The sequence below is a fragment of the Primulina eburnea genome, chromosome 6 (assembly GCF_022965805.1).
Source record: "Primulina eburnea isolate SZY01 chromosome 6, ASM2296580v1, whole genome shotgun sequence".
Lineage (NCBI taxonomy): Eukaryota > Viridiplantae > Streptophyta > Magnoliopsida > Lamiales > Gesneriaceae > Primulina > Primulina eburnea.
Window position 1 is genome coordinate 38035990 of NC_133106.1, and position 15698 is coordinate 38051687.

Consider the following 15698-nt stretch of genomic DNA (forward strand, 5'->3'; position numbering starts at 1 on the left):
TCTCACAAATACGACCCGTGAGATCATCTCACACAAATTTTTACATATATATATATAATTTTGAAAGTGCTCTGCCAATTTCATCTTTTTATATATATATATATATATATATATATATATATATATATATATATATATATATATATATATATATAATATATATATATTATTTTTTTTAAAAAAAAACTAAATTTAACGTGACCCGTGAGATCATCTCACACAAATTTTTACATATATATATATATATAATTTTGAAAGTGCTCTGCGAATTTCATCTTTTTATATATATTTATATATATATATATATATATATATATAATATATATATATATATTATTTTTTTAAAAAAAAAACTAAATTTAACGTGATTTTTATCTTATTTACACAATATTATTATTATTAAATTTAAGATATTAAAATAACTAATTTTTAGTATCAGAATTTGTTTTAATAATTATATATATTAATAAATTGTTAAAATTTTAATATAATAACAGATAGAGTATTTGTTTTGTAAACATCAAGTTATATGTTCATTCTTACTCGAATCTTTTTTTTATTTATTTTTTTAATTCATGTATCAAAATTATAGTGTAGTACATCACTATTTTTATAATTATATTTTGATCTTCATTAAAATATAAATAAAATCAATTATAAAAAATATTATACGAACAACGCTTGCATCAGTATACTAGTTTTAAATCAAACCCTTCCGACCATTTTCAAATGTTGATATTTATCAAGCTTTTATGTTCAACACGGATTGGATTCAATACTAAATTATAATTTATTCACAGCTAAAAGGTGTCATAAATATCTGCAAGAGGCATTGATTTTTTCATACTAGCGTTGATTTAAACCTATGTAAACCAAGATCCTTCATAGAGACATATATAACCCGTCGTGCCCAAGATCACAGAATAACTACACGATTCAGTAATATGCGAAGCCTGCGGACCATCAAAACCAACGACACTTGAGCTTTGTGGGATGCAAAAAATAGGATCTTGGTTTGTGTCCATCTTATTACAATTTATTGGTTAGTCAGTCATGATTTATGACGGGAAATATCTTATATTAGTTAAAAATAAGAATTTAAACTAATTTATAAGTTGTAATTGAGGTGAGTCAAGAATAAGGACATCATGTTTTGAAACAAAGATAATCATGATACTCTTCTTTTATGTTATTTTTTACTAAAATTTAGAATGAGTATAAGTAATGTTAATGCAATTCTTTATCCATTTGAGATAATAATACAAATTATTTGTTATCAGAGTCGATCGTATCACGAGCCAAATTATACAATCACGTTTGTATGGCCACGAGCCTAAGTGAGACATATTATTTGTAGTTTATTATCGCATTTTATTATATATATATATATATACATAATTTTTTTGGGGTTTTTTAACCAATATATCTATATCTATACTATATAAATGTTGAGATATTTAAAAGTTCGACTTTGTGACATAAATTAATGTTTATGAAAATATCTTATTTATTTAAATAAATAATTTTTTTTATGTAATTGATCTTTAAAAATTTTAAAATTCATTTATCATCCTACAAATCACACATTTGGCATATTTATACTATTATTTTTTATCTAAATAATAAATTTTATGTAAATAATAATTAAAAACTGAATCATGATCCATGTACACGTGTGCATAAATAAATTTATGTGAACTTTTGATAGCTAAAAATCAATATCGATATATCTATTCTATTATATTAAGATTGAACATATGATAGTAACTACTTAGGAAGACACCAAGTTTTTTTTTTCAGTTTTACTCTTATATAATACTAATATTACATTTTTGTTTTTTGTTTTTTTTTTAAAAATTTCTACACATTTTTATTTTTATTTTTTTTTTTCAACAATTAAAATATCAATTTAATCTCTCTATAAAATATTAAATTATATTTTAGTTAATCGATAATGATAAAAAAAAATTGTGTGCATAGTATACTAGTATAAGAAAAGATCGAAGAGTATTATTCTCCACAAATAGAAAAGAAAAGGCAACCACTCGCACACAGACCCTAATAATTAATCAGGCAGGTCTCTCTCTCTCTCTGCATTCCATTTTTTGTAATTTATGTGAAATTTATTCCGGGTTTTGTATATCTATTGATTGTGAGTTTTTTGATGTTTGAGGATTTTTTAATCGATTGGGATGATATACTGATTGCAGGGTTTTTGTTGATGGTGGGCCGATTACAGGTTTGTAATTATTCGAGAGTTTTGATTCAAAACAGAATAACGCTGAAATTAGCCACTATTGAAACTTCTGATGACGATGAAGTTTTGATCTCTGAATTGTATTGTAATTAACGGTTTTTTTAAAAAAGAAAAAAAATTTATACGTGTTTGAGTTTGGTAAAATTGGCTGAAATCGTCATGGAAGAAAATTAAGAATCTTGGATTTCGGCCAATATTTTCTGAGGTATCTGTTTGTCTGAGTGGGTTGGATAAAGTTAGAATGTCTGGGACTGAGGTTTCCCCTGTTACCTTGACAATGGAAGCAAAAATGGTTTTTGTAGTGGGTAGAGAAAGTGACATCGGAAGTGAAATAGGCAGCCGATCCTTGGATATAGAGGGTGAAGTAAATAGCCAGTGTTTCGAGAATGACTTGATGGAAATAGATATTGAAACTGGTGATGCTGAAAAGTCAAGTCAGAGTGACGAGGATGAATGTGGTAATGATATTGTCGATTTTAGCTCAGAGAAAAGTGGGGGAGGCAGCCACAAGAATGTAGTTTTCTCAAGAGAAGCGCCACTTGTAATGAAGGAAGATTTGAGTACAAGTGCTTGTACTTTCGGTGCTGAGAAACTTAAATCCAGGCTGATTGCTTCTGAATGCGAGGACGGGAAAAATGAGAGAAAACTCAGTCACGTAGATAGAATTGAGCTAGGCCGGTTGTTTCAGGGGGCTGTGAGTGCTCGTGATTGGGAGCTTGCTGAGAGTCTGATATTTCTGGCAGATTTTCAGACACTTAATGATGCACTGTGCATTTCCTTGGATTCAATCTGGTTCTTGAGCACACACCAAGAAGTGGATGGAATTAGTGGATTAATCAGGAAGATCATTGCTAATGGGGCTTATGATTTCACTCGAGCTGTTCTTAGGACTTCATTTCTTGCTTCCTGCGTATCTGCTTGTCAGAGTCGCACAATGAGCCTGGCAGACACTGTTAATGTGATGGCACAGAGGTTCTGATCTTCTACTTTTGCATGCTTAACAAGATGACTTGTTTTTTCCCTTGTCAAACTAGTGAAATACTGTTCTTTTCACAGCTGGAGGGTTTCTTTTGTTTTTCTTTCATGCTATATTAGGTGACTTCGCTGAATTCTCCCTGGATTTTCTCTATCTCACAATTGGAAAGTTAAAATCAAAGGCCGAATATCTAAAAGAATTTTGCATTTGGGGGTGATTACAGAGATCTTCCCAAGCAAAATTCCCTTGAGAGAAACTCTTTTAAAGTGCCCCCCTTTGATTCCAATTTAAATTAAGATTTCTTTTACTCAATGCCAGTTCTGATTGAGGAAAGCATGAAATATGGCCCTCCATAGTAAAACGATGAAAACCAATTGGCAGGTACCTATCTCTCGATGTTGATCTCTCTAGTGTGCTAGGAACTTAATTGTGTCATATGGATTTTAACTTTCTATTGGGAAACAAACGGTGATGAGAGGGGAACAATTGTTACTTTTGTTAGCATTGTGTATCGCTGAGATTGAAATCTGCAATTTGAAATGCGTGTTTGAAGAATCAATTGAGCTTTTGTAGTACAAATGATGAAAGCAAAATATGAAAATGTTATTATATTTCATTTTCTTTGCATTCCCTGTAATTTTCCACATGTTCGTAGACATGTTTTGATAGTTTTCACGTCCTGTCCCTACTAGATTGCATGAAAGGCTTCAGGAATGCAATGGAGATGAAGTTTTGAAGGCTGAAGCCGGTGCTAAGGTTCGAAAATTTACTGAGTGGGCTCTTAAATGTATAAGCTTCCATGCGCGTTGCCAGGGTAATAGGGACAGGGTGGGTAATCCCTCTGTTGTTGGAATCCAGCTCCAGTTGTCTGCTTTTAAGACTTTTCTAGATATTACTGGAAACTATCTCACCGGAAAAGATTTTACAGAGGCATTTGATGCAGCTTGCTTCCCACTTACACTCTTTTCTGGTTCATTTGATCCTGGTTGGTCATCGGGTTTGTCAGCAACAGCAATCCAAGGATTGTTGGGCATGCTGGTTGAGGGGGGTGCAGACAATGTTAATCAATGTTTTCTGGAGGCCTCACGATTTGGAAGCACAGAGCTTGTTCGCATTTTATTGCAGGTAATCACATTTTATTGCTGTTAAGCAATGATTTTAACTATTATAATTTTTGATTCATTTTGTGGACTTGCCATTGGCTGTTTCACTAGTGGCACGGTACAAAATTTTTTGGTCAATTTGGAGCTCTGCTTGATGACTGCTCTATCCCTTTCAATAAATTCTGCTTATTTGATTTCCGTCTCCACCCTTTTTCCTTTCTCCATTTCATTATTGCTGTTACTTCAACCATTTACATTTGCAAGTCCTGGAATCAGTAGCTCACATGACACCTTTTTTGAGCTGTACTTAGAGTCCTTTAGCATCTTTTATCCTTTCAGTGATGCTTCTTTTCACCCCAACCCCCTCAATCATACACATACCCTGTATCCGTTATCTAGTGCCTGTTCCGAATTTCGGTTGTCAACTATTGTTCTTAGATTGTTGCAAACATTGTGAAGCTGGCTGGATAGATCAGTAAAACTAATTTCATTGATCAAAAGCAACATACTAATATATTGGTCATACCCAGGATATAAGTAATAAATGTCCCTAAATAAATGCAACTTAATTTTGACAACGAGAGAATCAATATGTGGCATTAAACCATTAAAAAAAACATTATGTTCATAGCAGGCCAAATACAATAAACAATACAAGATCAGTGTGAAACTAACTCTGGCGTTGAATTTCCGGGATGGATTGCATCATGACACTTGCTAGGAAGGAAGAGACATTTAGACATTTAGTGTTAGGCAATGCTTTACACTATCCTGCTTTACTTTCGTGTGATTCTATAAAGTAAATGACGGGTTCATACTACACATCACTGCTTAAGGTGTCATCTTGGCCATTACATATTGATGATATCTATGAATTTTTAAGCTCGTAAACATTATGTGGAAAAACCAATGGCTTAGGTTAGAATTTAGATGCCATCAGATACCTGAACAATTAGCAAAATAACAAGGACCTTTCCCTGAAGGAATTGGGCTTTGTTTGGTTATGCTTCCTGCTTTATCGGAAGTCTGAAGTTTGTTGCTTGGTGGATGTGTTTTAAATTTTATATTTCTCTGGCAGTCTGCCTTTCACAGTAGAATAAAATAGTGCTGATTCAATGTTATCTGCTGTATTTGTTTCCATGGACAGTTAGTGACAATCCTGAATGTTTTTCAAATACTGTCCTTTTTCACTTGATAATTGTTTTTCTAATGCTCTTGTATTTTGATGCTGGTGTTGACTTAACTTTCTTCGCATATTCATGCCTATGATTGACTAATCCCGTGATTTATATTCTTCTGGAAAATTGCAGTTGTAAGTTTTGAACTGGATAGTTTGGTTTAACACACTATGTTAATGTGTTTTGGTTCACTTTGGGTGCTAGATTGCTCAAAGAAACAGCTTAGATGTGGATGTTGATCTGGCATTGGGTTTCGCTTCACATTATGGTAAAATCAGTACAATGGAGTGTCTGGTGGATGAGGGTAATGCTATGGCTTTCTTGGGTCCTCTGATGCGAGCTGCTGAGAGGGGTTGCATACCAGTTGTCGAGTGGTTTGTTCAAAGGGGTTGCCGAGACATGGAACTGTGCCTCGCCCTCACAGCTGCGACATCAAGCAGTCAAGTTGAGGCCGCTGCATATCTTTTACCCCACGTTCCCCAGCACATTCTTGCTGCCCTCAGCATTGAAATTCTGAAGGCGGCAGGCGAAAGAAGTGGTGGGTCTCTCGACGGGGTAGCATTTCTCCTCCATTCCGACTTTTTACGGGATCCTGCTGCTACTTATGCTGTCGCTGACACAATCGCCAGATCTGAAGATGAGACTGTTGCTCCAGAGCTCCGTGATTTTCTTCAAGAGTACTGGTCAGAGGCAGCTTTCTTGGATGGAGTGAGACAAGGAGAAGTACATTTCTCAAACTTGGTTCAAATTTTGAAATGGGGCGAATCTCCAATCTGTTTAAGTGATCTGCCTGGCCCCTTGAGGGTGGCGATAGCATACCTGCCTTTGTACAGGGAGTGCATCAAGGCCGGAGGCCATCTATTATCACAGAAGCATCGCGGGCAGTTGGTGGAAGCTGCAAAAAGGCTTGGAGGGGTGGTATTAGACGAGCCTGGCCAAAGGAGAGAGTTACTGGCAATATTAGAGCATCATCTTCCTCCATTTTTGCTCCACCTAGCTGCAAGGCGTGTGGCTCCTTAAGAATACAAGGACTCCTTATCTTATGAAAATCTCTCTCCCTATCCATCTCCCTCTACTCATTTTTTCTTCTCATATAATAATATACGAAATTAACCTTGTTGAATGAAGATGGCAACCAACTTGAATATTAGTGAAAACTTTCTGCAGCAGAAACTATATGGAAATGGTTAGGGATGTGTCATGGTTTTTGGTTTGTAAATTGACCACTTTTAATATCACTTTTGTTGGATCAAAAGAGGAGGAAATTAAGAGCAGGCGGTATATATCTTGATCCAATGTTGCTGGTGATTACTTTGTTTTGTTTCTGCGATGTTTTCTCTAGAGCTGATAAAATCGGATTGGTTTGATAAAAACTCGAACAACCAAGTGCTACCTATAAGTGTGGAAAAATTACAAACAAGACCAAATCATTGCTAGTTAAAAACCAATTCAAAGTTAACCAAACTTTGGTTTCAGTTTGGTATGGATAATCAATTTTAAATTTTTTAAAATAAATTTTTTTAACTATTTTTACGTATAATTTAAATTTTCAACTAGCTAGCTATCATAAAAAAAAATATCAATATTCATGATTATATTAAAGAAATTTACATTATAATATGATTATAACATTATGAATCTTGGAGTTTTTAATCTAAACTTTGAACAAAACAAATTTTTTGGTTTGACTAATTTTAAAATGATTCAAATCGTGATTTGACTAAAAACAAATACAAACCATCGAAATGTTTCAATTTGATTTCTGCTCGTCCCTAGTTTTCTCCATGCCATAAATATTTTTTATCTACATATTTTTCTTGAATTGAAGCATCGGAGGGTTTGTCATACGGCTAGGTTTTGGCAAATTTTGTCTCGGGTTATTAGATATGCGTCATAAACCAGAAACTACATAAAAATGGAACAGATCAAAATATTAGTGAAGGGCTGAATCAGTTGTTTGACTCTATAGATGCCCCAATGGGAAATTTAACTTTTGTTCGGTACCTACGCTTGTCAATCAATCTTTTTCAAAAGCATTTCAAGAAACTGTGGTCATAATGTATACAAGTGAGGCATATATTGAAACGAAAGTAACCAAATTCATCCTCTCGAATCTCGACCATTGAGTCTAGGTAAGGATGCCTAAGTTCAAGTTCAGATATATTTATTTTATTTGTAACAGATGATAAAGCCACCAGCACCAGTGAGCGTTATCCTCATTCCTGCAAAACAAAAAAATCAATACATTAGAGTATGATAGGAAGAAAGAATATTTCCAAGAGTGTGCCAATGAAAATAAAGATAGTGCAATCTCAGATCATGTTGCAACTACACAGGAAAAAAAGAAAAAAAGGAAAACCTACTCATGAACAAGACAAGAGGATAACTGAAAAGTAAACCATCTAGAACAGAGACTTTTGGTAAACATGGTAGTAATTTGAAACGTGAGTTGGGAAGGGAGAGGAGTGGAAGGCTTGAATTCCCGTGCCACACTATAAACGTCTCAAAATAAGCATAGAAAACGGAGAATGGTCATAATTTAAGACTGTTCTAAATATCAAAGTTCGCCTCAGACTCAAATGAATTTTCCTTCATGATCTGTCTACTACCTCACAAACTAATCGGTAATACCACAGAATGTTGGAGAGTAAGAGCAGGCCGACACTATAAAAGATTATCCATTCTTTAGGTGCGTCTTTCGCATATGTTGAAGTACAAGGAGCTCAACCTTTCAGTTCACTGCAGGTTAGATACATGTAAAGAATGCCAAGGCAGTAATGGACTTCAAACGTGAATGATATTTATTACCAAATGAGAAAATGAAAAAGACTCACACAGCACAACTAGGTACTGCTCTTACTATACCTCATCATCATCATCATCATCATCATCATCACTCCCATCTTCCTTAATCTTCTTAAGACGAGTGGTACCACCCTCCCTTGAAATTGGTAACTTCATTGGCCCAAAAGGAGTGTCCGCGTTGATACTTCCTTTCATCGAATATCCAGTTCCTTTGCCCCGAATCATGTCCCAAACGGCAGAACCGCAATCCTTTGGCCTAAAAGTAATGGGAATATCGATCATCGTGATTCCATTCTTTTCGATATTAGCAGATTTTGTGAGGTCAGCACTTGCGACGCTCACATCACATAGCCAAAACTCGTAGTCGAGATCATTAAGCCCCAAGTCGAAATCGTTCTTATTTTCCAACTTCAAATGAAGAGTTGCAACGGTTTCTTCAAAAGAAAACTTCTCAAAATGGATCTTCTCAATATCAATATCTGGTTTATAGGGTATTGGGATCTCTCCAGTCTTCTCTAGCGGCAATGTAAGCCTTCCAAAAACCGGCACATCCACTATGAGGTCAACCTTAATTCGATAAGGAACGATACTTCCCGGCTTTATATCATTGTAAGTGCTTTTAATATCATCATATACTAAACAAACAGGTATCTTAACTGTTTCTGAACCATGTGCATGTATTGTTCCAGCATCTGGAATCAAACCGGAAATCAATTTCCTTCCATCACTCTCGATTAAGTAGTTTATGTCGATGAGAGGGATTGGGATAGGATTCGGATTCTTCACGAAGAGATCGACGACTAAATCTGCCTTTTCAAGATTGATGTGAGGTATATGAATGGCAGTAACATCAGCCGTTGGCTTCCCAAATCCTATAGTTTCCTCAATTTTCTCACCAATATCATGGATGAAATCCTTAACCTTGTCGATAAATCCACCTTTCTCTTCGTCTTTCTTGTCTCCCCTCTCAACAATCTCAGGTTCATCACAAGACGCCATATCTAATCAAGAAACTTTATTTTGTTTTTAAAAAATAAAACGATATTTAAAAAAATAAATCAATCTTGAAAGTGTAGTAGCCACAAACTGGTAAGCCGATCTCCCGATAACAGTGATTTAAAAGATCAGGATTTCAGTTCTAAAGAAACAAGACGCATCACAAAGTTGCAGATCATTCAACCTCACTTTAAGAAAATTATACAGAGCAAATGAAAGTTGTAAAGCAACAACATCAAGATGAAAGCACACACAAATTTGAAAAGGTTAGATCTTTTCTCAACTGTCATTTTAATACATAACTTTCGATCTCGATAAAAGCCCATATTTCTCGGCGTTCATTTTCATTTGATCAAGATTTATGTACAAAAAGCTCAGAACCTCCACATATCTGGAGAGTTAATCCTGGGATCTAGAACCCAAAATCAAAATAAACATAAACGCAAAAATAGATCACGAACAAATTCTGAAAAATCTATAGAAAGAAACACAGGGTTCCCAGATTTAGTGATCGAGTCAGCAAGATAGAGAAATCTAGAAACCATGAAATGATGTGCATTTTTCCACATTCGAAAGATATATTCAGCACAAATCGCGAAAAGATAAAATGCTTAACCTGCAACAAGAGTTGAAAACAAGCGAAGTCGACAGCGAAGGAGACAGGTGAATCCGAAGATCTTCTTGAATTTGTCAAGCAAATACAAGTACTATGAATTGTCACAAGAAAGTGGTGTTATTTATATTTACATACTTCTAAAAGTCTCATACGAGTGAGAGATCCTTCTAAAATTCAACATGATTAACTATTCGCTTAAATTAATTAATTTAAATGCGTTTCAAAAATTTAAAAAAAATTGTTGTTTGAAACAAAAAAATCAAAAAAAGATTGAAATAAAATATGTTCGTGAGTTGCCGACATTGTGAAATGATGACGGATAAGATGTGTCCCACGTGACAACATTGTCTGGTCATGAGTAAACAAATTATTATCCAAAAATCAAACCTAAAAAAAATCAAACCGTTTTTATTATACATATATATATTTTTTTGTGAATAATTATAATTGAAATTAAATTAATATACATACAATATATATGTTTTAAAATATTTTATTATAATTCTGTAAAATTATTGTGTAGATAATCTGCTCTTTTTAAAAAAAAAATATATGATGTAATTTGTTTTTGAGTGATGGTGATATTGTCTTGTTGAAAAGTATTTTGTTTAATGAGATAAAAGTAATACTGGCTTTAAAAAATGACACAGCGTGAGGTGAGTTGATCCATTTCATATTTATAAAAAAAAATAACATTTTTTATGAATCAAATCGGATTGAAGATCTGTTTCACAAAATGATTTATAAGATGATCTCATTGATTTTTTTTTTTTTTTAACAGTACAATTATATATGTGTGATATATATATGTGTGTGTGTGTATAACAGACACACACATATTTGATGGATTAATATTTATATATTGAAGTTGCCAAATATGCTGCCAAGGAAAATGAGCTTATGTTATTATCGGCTTTTTTCTTCCTTTCCTCCATTTATGCTTTTTTCTTCCTTTCCTCCATTTATTCTTTAAAGTTTTTCGGTTTTGAATATCTCACATTCAATTTCAACCATATTATATAAGTATTCCATTCATCTTTAATCTCAAATTCACAATATACGTCCCCAACTTTTTCTTTGATGGCATATAATATAATAGACATATCACATCTAAAGAAGTCGAAAGACTAAATGTGCAAAAAAGGAAGAAAAGACGAGCACTTCATAGATACATCACTTTGAACGTTGCAGGGTATTGATCTAAATTTTTACACAATATTCCCCTTTATTTGTTTTCCTTCATATTTTCCATCTCCATTTCAACCCACAGTAATCTTGCTAAGAATAAATGCATACCACAAAATATAATTTATTTCGTAGGTGAGTAAAGAGAACGTAAATAAAAGATCCACAAGCTTGTTTTCACTATCAAATATAAGAGTAAAAATAAACAAAATTCATTCCCAATGTTCAAACCAGGTAAAGGGATAATTTAGTTTCTAAGAGATACAAACTCATGCGCAACTGCAGGTATGGACAGATACTTTCGGTTGTTTCGAAAGGCAAAGCACAATGCGGCAAAACCTCGGATGGCAGGCTATATTCGTGTCAAAATTTGAGATGATGCTCGAATAAAGATGCCATCTCAATCTGCCAATCGAAACCACTCAACAATCAAGAATCGATAACCAACATATTTCGATAACTTTTGAAAAAATTCCAAGTAAAATCAAATTTTTTGACAGATCATGCTACATGCTGTAAGCTTCATGAAACCTAGTGAAGAACTAGTACAGGACATGAAGCCTGCGGTTCTTTATGTCAAACTTTTTTACTATTAACTATCAAGTTTATTTCAATGACGATACAAACTGTTCGGTTTTGAATTGATTTGATGTGAAAATGGGGCTAGTCAAGGTAGTAATACTGGGCTAAGTCATCCACAAGATAATACAATTGAGGAAATCAACTGATTCAGAAAGTGAAAAGGAGAACAGGAATGTTACTTTGTGGTAAACTTACAGCTGTTAAAGCTGCTTCAGCACCTTTATTTCCCGACTTACCACCGGCTCGGTTTAATGCCTGAAAAATAATTATAATGCAATTTTTTTTGGAATAAGATTTTTTCCCGTATTTCAACATATGCATAGATACCACAGACATGAAAATATTTTCTCTGCCAATTTACCTGCTCCATGCTCTCACACGTCAAAACACCAAATATGCAAGGCACGCCTGCAAGCCAATAGAATACAGATACACATCAATCAATCAAGACTACAACAATCATTAGACACATGATAATACGCTTTGCATGGAAGTCCATTCAACAACAGTTCGGCCCGCATGATAAATCGAAAAATAAAAAAATTTCCAAAACCGCAATGTCCTATCCAAGAACTCTCTTGTTGTTGCAGCTTGGAATTGGGGTAAATGGAATCGATGAAGTGAAGGATGTAAAAAAATTGTCTCAGGGCATAGGGACTAGGAAAAAAGATGAGGCATCATAACTCATTGCGCATTGTTTTTTCTCCTTATTCTTTTCTTAAAGGTTAATTCTTATTAAAATGAAGAGCTCATCAAGACAGGAACAAAAAAAGGCTAGAGGCAAGAAAAGCAAGGATAAAATAAGTTACAAACAAACATCTATGAACCCAAGCTAGATTTATGGTATCCGACAAACCAATCAGCCCTTTCGCCCTTGGGACACAGGATCATTCCAACCCCGAGAAAGGACTAGAGGAATTTATTTGTAATTTTTTTACATTTTCAGATTCCAGATGGACTGAATATTACTCATTCAATACATCTATATCAAACTTCAGCTGCTTCTTAAACAATAAATCCCAAATTCACAGGAAAATCATTGCCAAGAATGTTAAACAATGACAAAGCAACACCATTGAAGGAATTTATCTCAATAATACCTTATTGTACATAAAAATGACCGATAAATAATTTTTTGCATTGACATTTTTATTTAAGAAATCAGCAGGCCATGTAAAAGTAAAACATACTCTTCAACAGATGTCTAGAAAATATCTGCAGCTAAAAAGAAAGAATGCCATATTGGTAGTACATTGCATATAAATCCAACAAGCAAAACAGAACCGTAATTGAAACCCAAACGGTAGACTCAAAATGCCTGGAAATGGGGGGTGAACTTCAAATGCACCAACTTTTTATTTTATTCTGCCATGCACAAGTCACCTGAATTTAGACCAGCTGATAATACTCCAGAAGCAGTAGAATTAGCCACAGCGTCATAGTGGGAGGTATCACCTCTAATCTACTGGTCAAAAAGGATACAAAAGAGAAGTCAATTACTTACAAAAGGCAACAATAGATACATCAAACAATAACAAGAATAAAAACACATAGATAGTAGGAATATATGAGCAAACAAAAAGGACATCACAATTGGCGGAGCAGGAGCTGAGAGGGAACCATGAAACTTAGAACCTATGACGAGAAAGCTTACCACAGCTCCAATACACACGATTGCTTGGTATTTTTGTGATTTTCCAAGTTTCTCAGCAACCACGCCAATTTCAAAACTACCAGGAACCCAAACAACCTAAGGTAAGATGGAAAAACAATGCAGTTTTTCAGCTTTACGTACAAGAAAGCAAATCGTATAAAGGATGCAACTTTTTCCTCAGAAGATTTTCCACATAATTACATAATACTACAGCACAAAGACTAAATCAAAGTCACTCTAGCAGGACTTATTGCTACCAGTAGCATGCAATAATGTTTTTCCTTCTAGGTTGGTGCTGTATTTTGCACGTCTCCACTAATATTTTACCAGCATAACAGAATCATGATAGGAAACAAATATACAATTTACACTTTATCGCACAGCTGTTGTCCCCCAGCTTTCTTTAAGTCGGTTTTCGTGAACTCCTCTGATCTCAAATCAGAGCCTACTTGAATTTGTTCATTAATTGAGAAGAAACGCAAATCAGGTCTTCAGGATTGGGATAAAGTTGTCGATTTACGAAAACAATTACTACCATAATACTGAACTAGTGAGAAAGGGACACTAGAACTGCTTGATAAAAATGATAATAAGGCAGTGTTTGCAAATACTTAAAAAAGCGACTGTTGATTTTTCCTTTACAAATTTGCAAAACTTTGTAAAGAACAAATCCATAACCACTTTTTAAAGCATTTACAAACACTACTATGCATTGGATGACAAAGATGTATGGCGATCAAATATTAATATGCAGAAAGTTTTTAGGGAAAGTATATCTCCTGCGTCGAATATTACATATACCAATAAACTTGGATAGTGTATATATAGCCACTTTGAAGTTCCATGCATCTATGTAGTGTTCATGTACAACGATCTAATTGGTAAATGATTAGCAGTCAGATCAGTTATCACTAACATCAATATCTTCTTCTTTAACCGAATATTGCCCAAAAGTTTTCAAGGCTCCCTCTAAAAGAGGCTTGGTGACGATCTCGTTGAACCGCGCCACCACCTTCACACCAAATAAATCAGATTCAAAAGCTCAACACCAATTATGATAGAAACGTAAATAACCCTAGGAAAAAACATAGAACTAGTGAATAAAATTTACACACGATAGCAAAACGGAGACCCTCGGCAGAGGTAAGTGATCCAGTCAACTGCCGAACAGCCAATGTATGCAAAATATAATCTTTCTTCCTCGGCTTCTCAATAGGGAATTCAAAACCTGCAAACGATGCTCATACAGTCAACAATAAAAAAAGAAATACATTTGCGCACAAAACAGAGTCCCGAGTAAAAATAAACACCAACCACCACGCGACTAACTCAGATTCACAGAATTAATACTTTCCTACCAACTTTTCCATCGATTTCAAAAAAACAAACAAATGAATCTAAATTTTAACATGAAAATTAACCAGAACTGAGTGCAATCCGAGCGCATAAAGAACCAAAACAAAATAAAAATTACCAACCTAGGCGAAGGGAATAAGCAGCAGGCGCAGCAGTAAAACTTGTGAGCTTATTATAGTTGCAGCAGTATGGGGAACAAATGGCGAGAGATTTCTGAAGATCTGTGAAATTGATGCGAGAAGTAGGTGGGAGAAGATAACCAAACGATGCCATTTCTTCAACAAAATGCAGCAAATAGATGGATTCCCTGGTTTCTCCGACTGTCAGTGTGTGGGTTAGTTAGGAACGGGTCGAAAAGTTGATTTGGGCTTCGAAGAACATCGGGCTCAATAATGTTCAAATCCGGCCATGACCCTCGTGACTATGGGCTCTGTCGATAAATCAAGCACCCAAGATGGGCCTTGACTAGCCCAAAATAGACTTCGTTTCGAAACTTGGAAATCTTTACTTTTATTTCGTCAACTATTTTATTTGAATAACAATAATATTGTAACGTGATCATGTCATGGAACTATTTATTGATTTAATTTATGCCGTTATATGAATGATCTTGAAAAATTAAGTGTCTTTCTTCTAAACAAAATGTATCATTATATATATATATATATATATATATATATATATATATATATATATATATATATATATATATATATATATATATAAATTAACAAATAAAAATAAATTCACTCGTTAAATGAATTTGAAATTCATGAATTCAAATAATTTCAATCCAATCACGTTTTTATATTAATTTGCCAAAAATCTTATATAAATTTTCGTTGTAAGTATGAACATGGTTGATTCGTATCGCATCCACATAACTTTAATTTGTATGGGTGCACATAACCGATCAACCAATAAATCACCCAATTAATTAATTTCAATGAAATTTATGCTTCAAAAATTTAATACATATTTCCAAAACCA

The 15698-nt window shown here is 34.0% G+C and overlaps 3 protein-coding genes across 8 annotated transcripts; 1 reads left to right on the forward strand and 2 right to left on the reverse strand.

Annotated features, from left to right (window-relative positions):
• Nucleotides 1-1988: 1988 nt before the first annotated feature.
• Nucleotides 1989-6820, forward strand: LOC140835090 (ankyrin repeat protein SKIP35-like). Of its 2 annotated transcripts, XM_073200433.1 has the most exons (4): nucleotides 1989-2073; nucleotides 2211-3229; nucleotides 3926-4358; nucleotides 5719-6820. In XM_073200433.1, exons 2-4 carry the CDS (start codon nucleotides 2499-2501, stop codon nucleotides 6532-6534), a joined length of 1980 nt encoding a protein of 659 aa, XP_073056534.1. In that variant the 5' UTR covers nucleotides 1989-2073; nucleotides 2211-2498; the 3' UTR covers nucleotides 6535-6820. The 2 variants fall into 2 exon arrangements, with proteins under 2 accessions (XP_073056534.1, XP_073056533.1); XM_073200432.1 differs by lacking the exon at nucleotides 1989-2073 and having other exon boundaries at nucleotides 2111-3229.
• A 713-nt stretch (nucleotides 6821-7533) lies between these two features.
• LOC140835091 (desiccation-related protein At2g46140-like) lies at nucleotides 7534-10092 on the reverse strand. Of its 3 annotated transcripts, none has more exons than XM_073200435.1 (3): nucleotides 9932-10092; nucleotides 8380-9332; nucleotides 7534-7736 (listed from the first exon to the last, which is right to left on the reverse strand). In XM_073200435.1, exons 2-3 carry the CDS (start codon nucleotides 9316-9318, stop codon nucleotides 7731-7733), a joined length of 945 nt encoding a protein of 314 aa, XP_073056536.1. In that variant the 5' UTR covers nucleotides 9319-9332; nucleotides 9932-10092; the 3' UTR covers nucleotides 7534-7730. The 3 variants fall into 3 exon arrangements, with proteins under 3 accessions (XP_073056536.1, XP_073056535.1, XP_073056537.1); XM_073200434.1 differs by having other exon boundaries at nucleotides 8349-9332; XM_073200436.1 differs by having other exon boundaries at nucleotides 8349-9320; nucleotides 9932-10091.
• A 1124-nt stretch (nucleotides 10093-11216) lies between these two features.
• LOC140835093 (6,7-dimethyl-8-ribityllumazine synthase, chloroplastic-like) lies at nucleotides 11217-15035 on the reverse strand. Of its 3 annotated transcripts, none has more exons than XM_073200437.1 (8): nucleotides 14831-15035; nucleotides 14468-14580; nucleotides 14269-14364; nucleotides 13353-13448; nucleotides 13082-13160; nucleotides 12060-12106; nucleotides 11894-11953; nucleotides 11217-11521 (listed from the first exon to the last, which is right to left on the reverse strand). In XM_073200437.1, the coding sequence occupies exons 1-8, from the start codon at nucleotides 14979-14981 to the stop codon at nucleotides 11480-11482; spliced, it is 684 nt and encodes a 227-aa protein (XP_073056538.1). In that variant the 5' UTR covers nucleotides 14982-15035; the 3' UTR covers nucleotides 11217-11479. The 3 variants fall into 3 exon arrangements, with proteins under 3 accessions (XP_073056538.1, XP_073056539.1, XP_073056541.1); XM_073200438.1 differs by having other exon boundaries at nucleotides 11878-11953; XM_073200440.1 differs by lacking the exon at nucleotides 14269-14364.
• Nucleotides 15036-15698: the final 663 nt, after the last annotated feature.

Bases quoted from the DNA above. Each gene is read 5' to 3' on its own strand.
- LOC140835093 (XM_073200437.1), bottom strand. From the start codon at position 14,981: ATGGCATCGTTTGGTTATCTTCTCCCACCTACTTCTCGCATCAATTTC. The intron at 14,581-14,830 runs GTTGGTAATTTT...CATCGTTTGCAG, and splicing joins TGCTTATTCCCTTCGCCTAG to GTTTTGAATTCCCTATTGAG. The intron at 14,365-14,467 runs GTGTGTAAATTT...TTTGGTGTGAAG, and splicing joins AGGGTCTCCGTTTTGCTATC to GTGGTGGCGCGGTTCAACGA.
- LOC140835091 (XM_073200435.1), bottom strand. From the start codon at position 9,318: ATGGCGTCTTGTGATGAACCTGAGATTGTTGAGAGGGGAGACAAGAAA.
- LOC140835090 (XM_073200433.1), top strand. From the start codon at position 2,499: ATGTCTGGGACTGAGGTTTCCCCTGTTACCTTGACAATGGAAGCAAAA. The intron at 3,230-3,925 runs GTTCTGATCTTC...TGTCCCTACTAG, and splicing joins GTTAATGTGATGGCACAGAG to ATTGCATGAAAGGCTTCAGG. The intron at 4,359-5,718 runs GTAATCACATTT...TTTGGGTGCTAG, and splicing joins TTGTTCGCATTTTATTGCAG to ATTGCTCAAAGAAACAGCTT.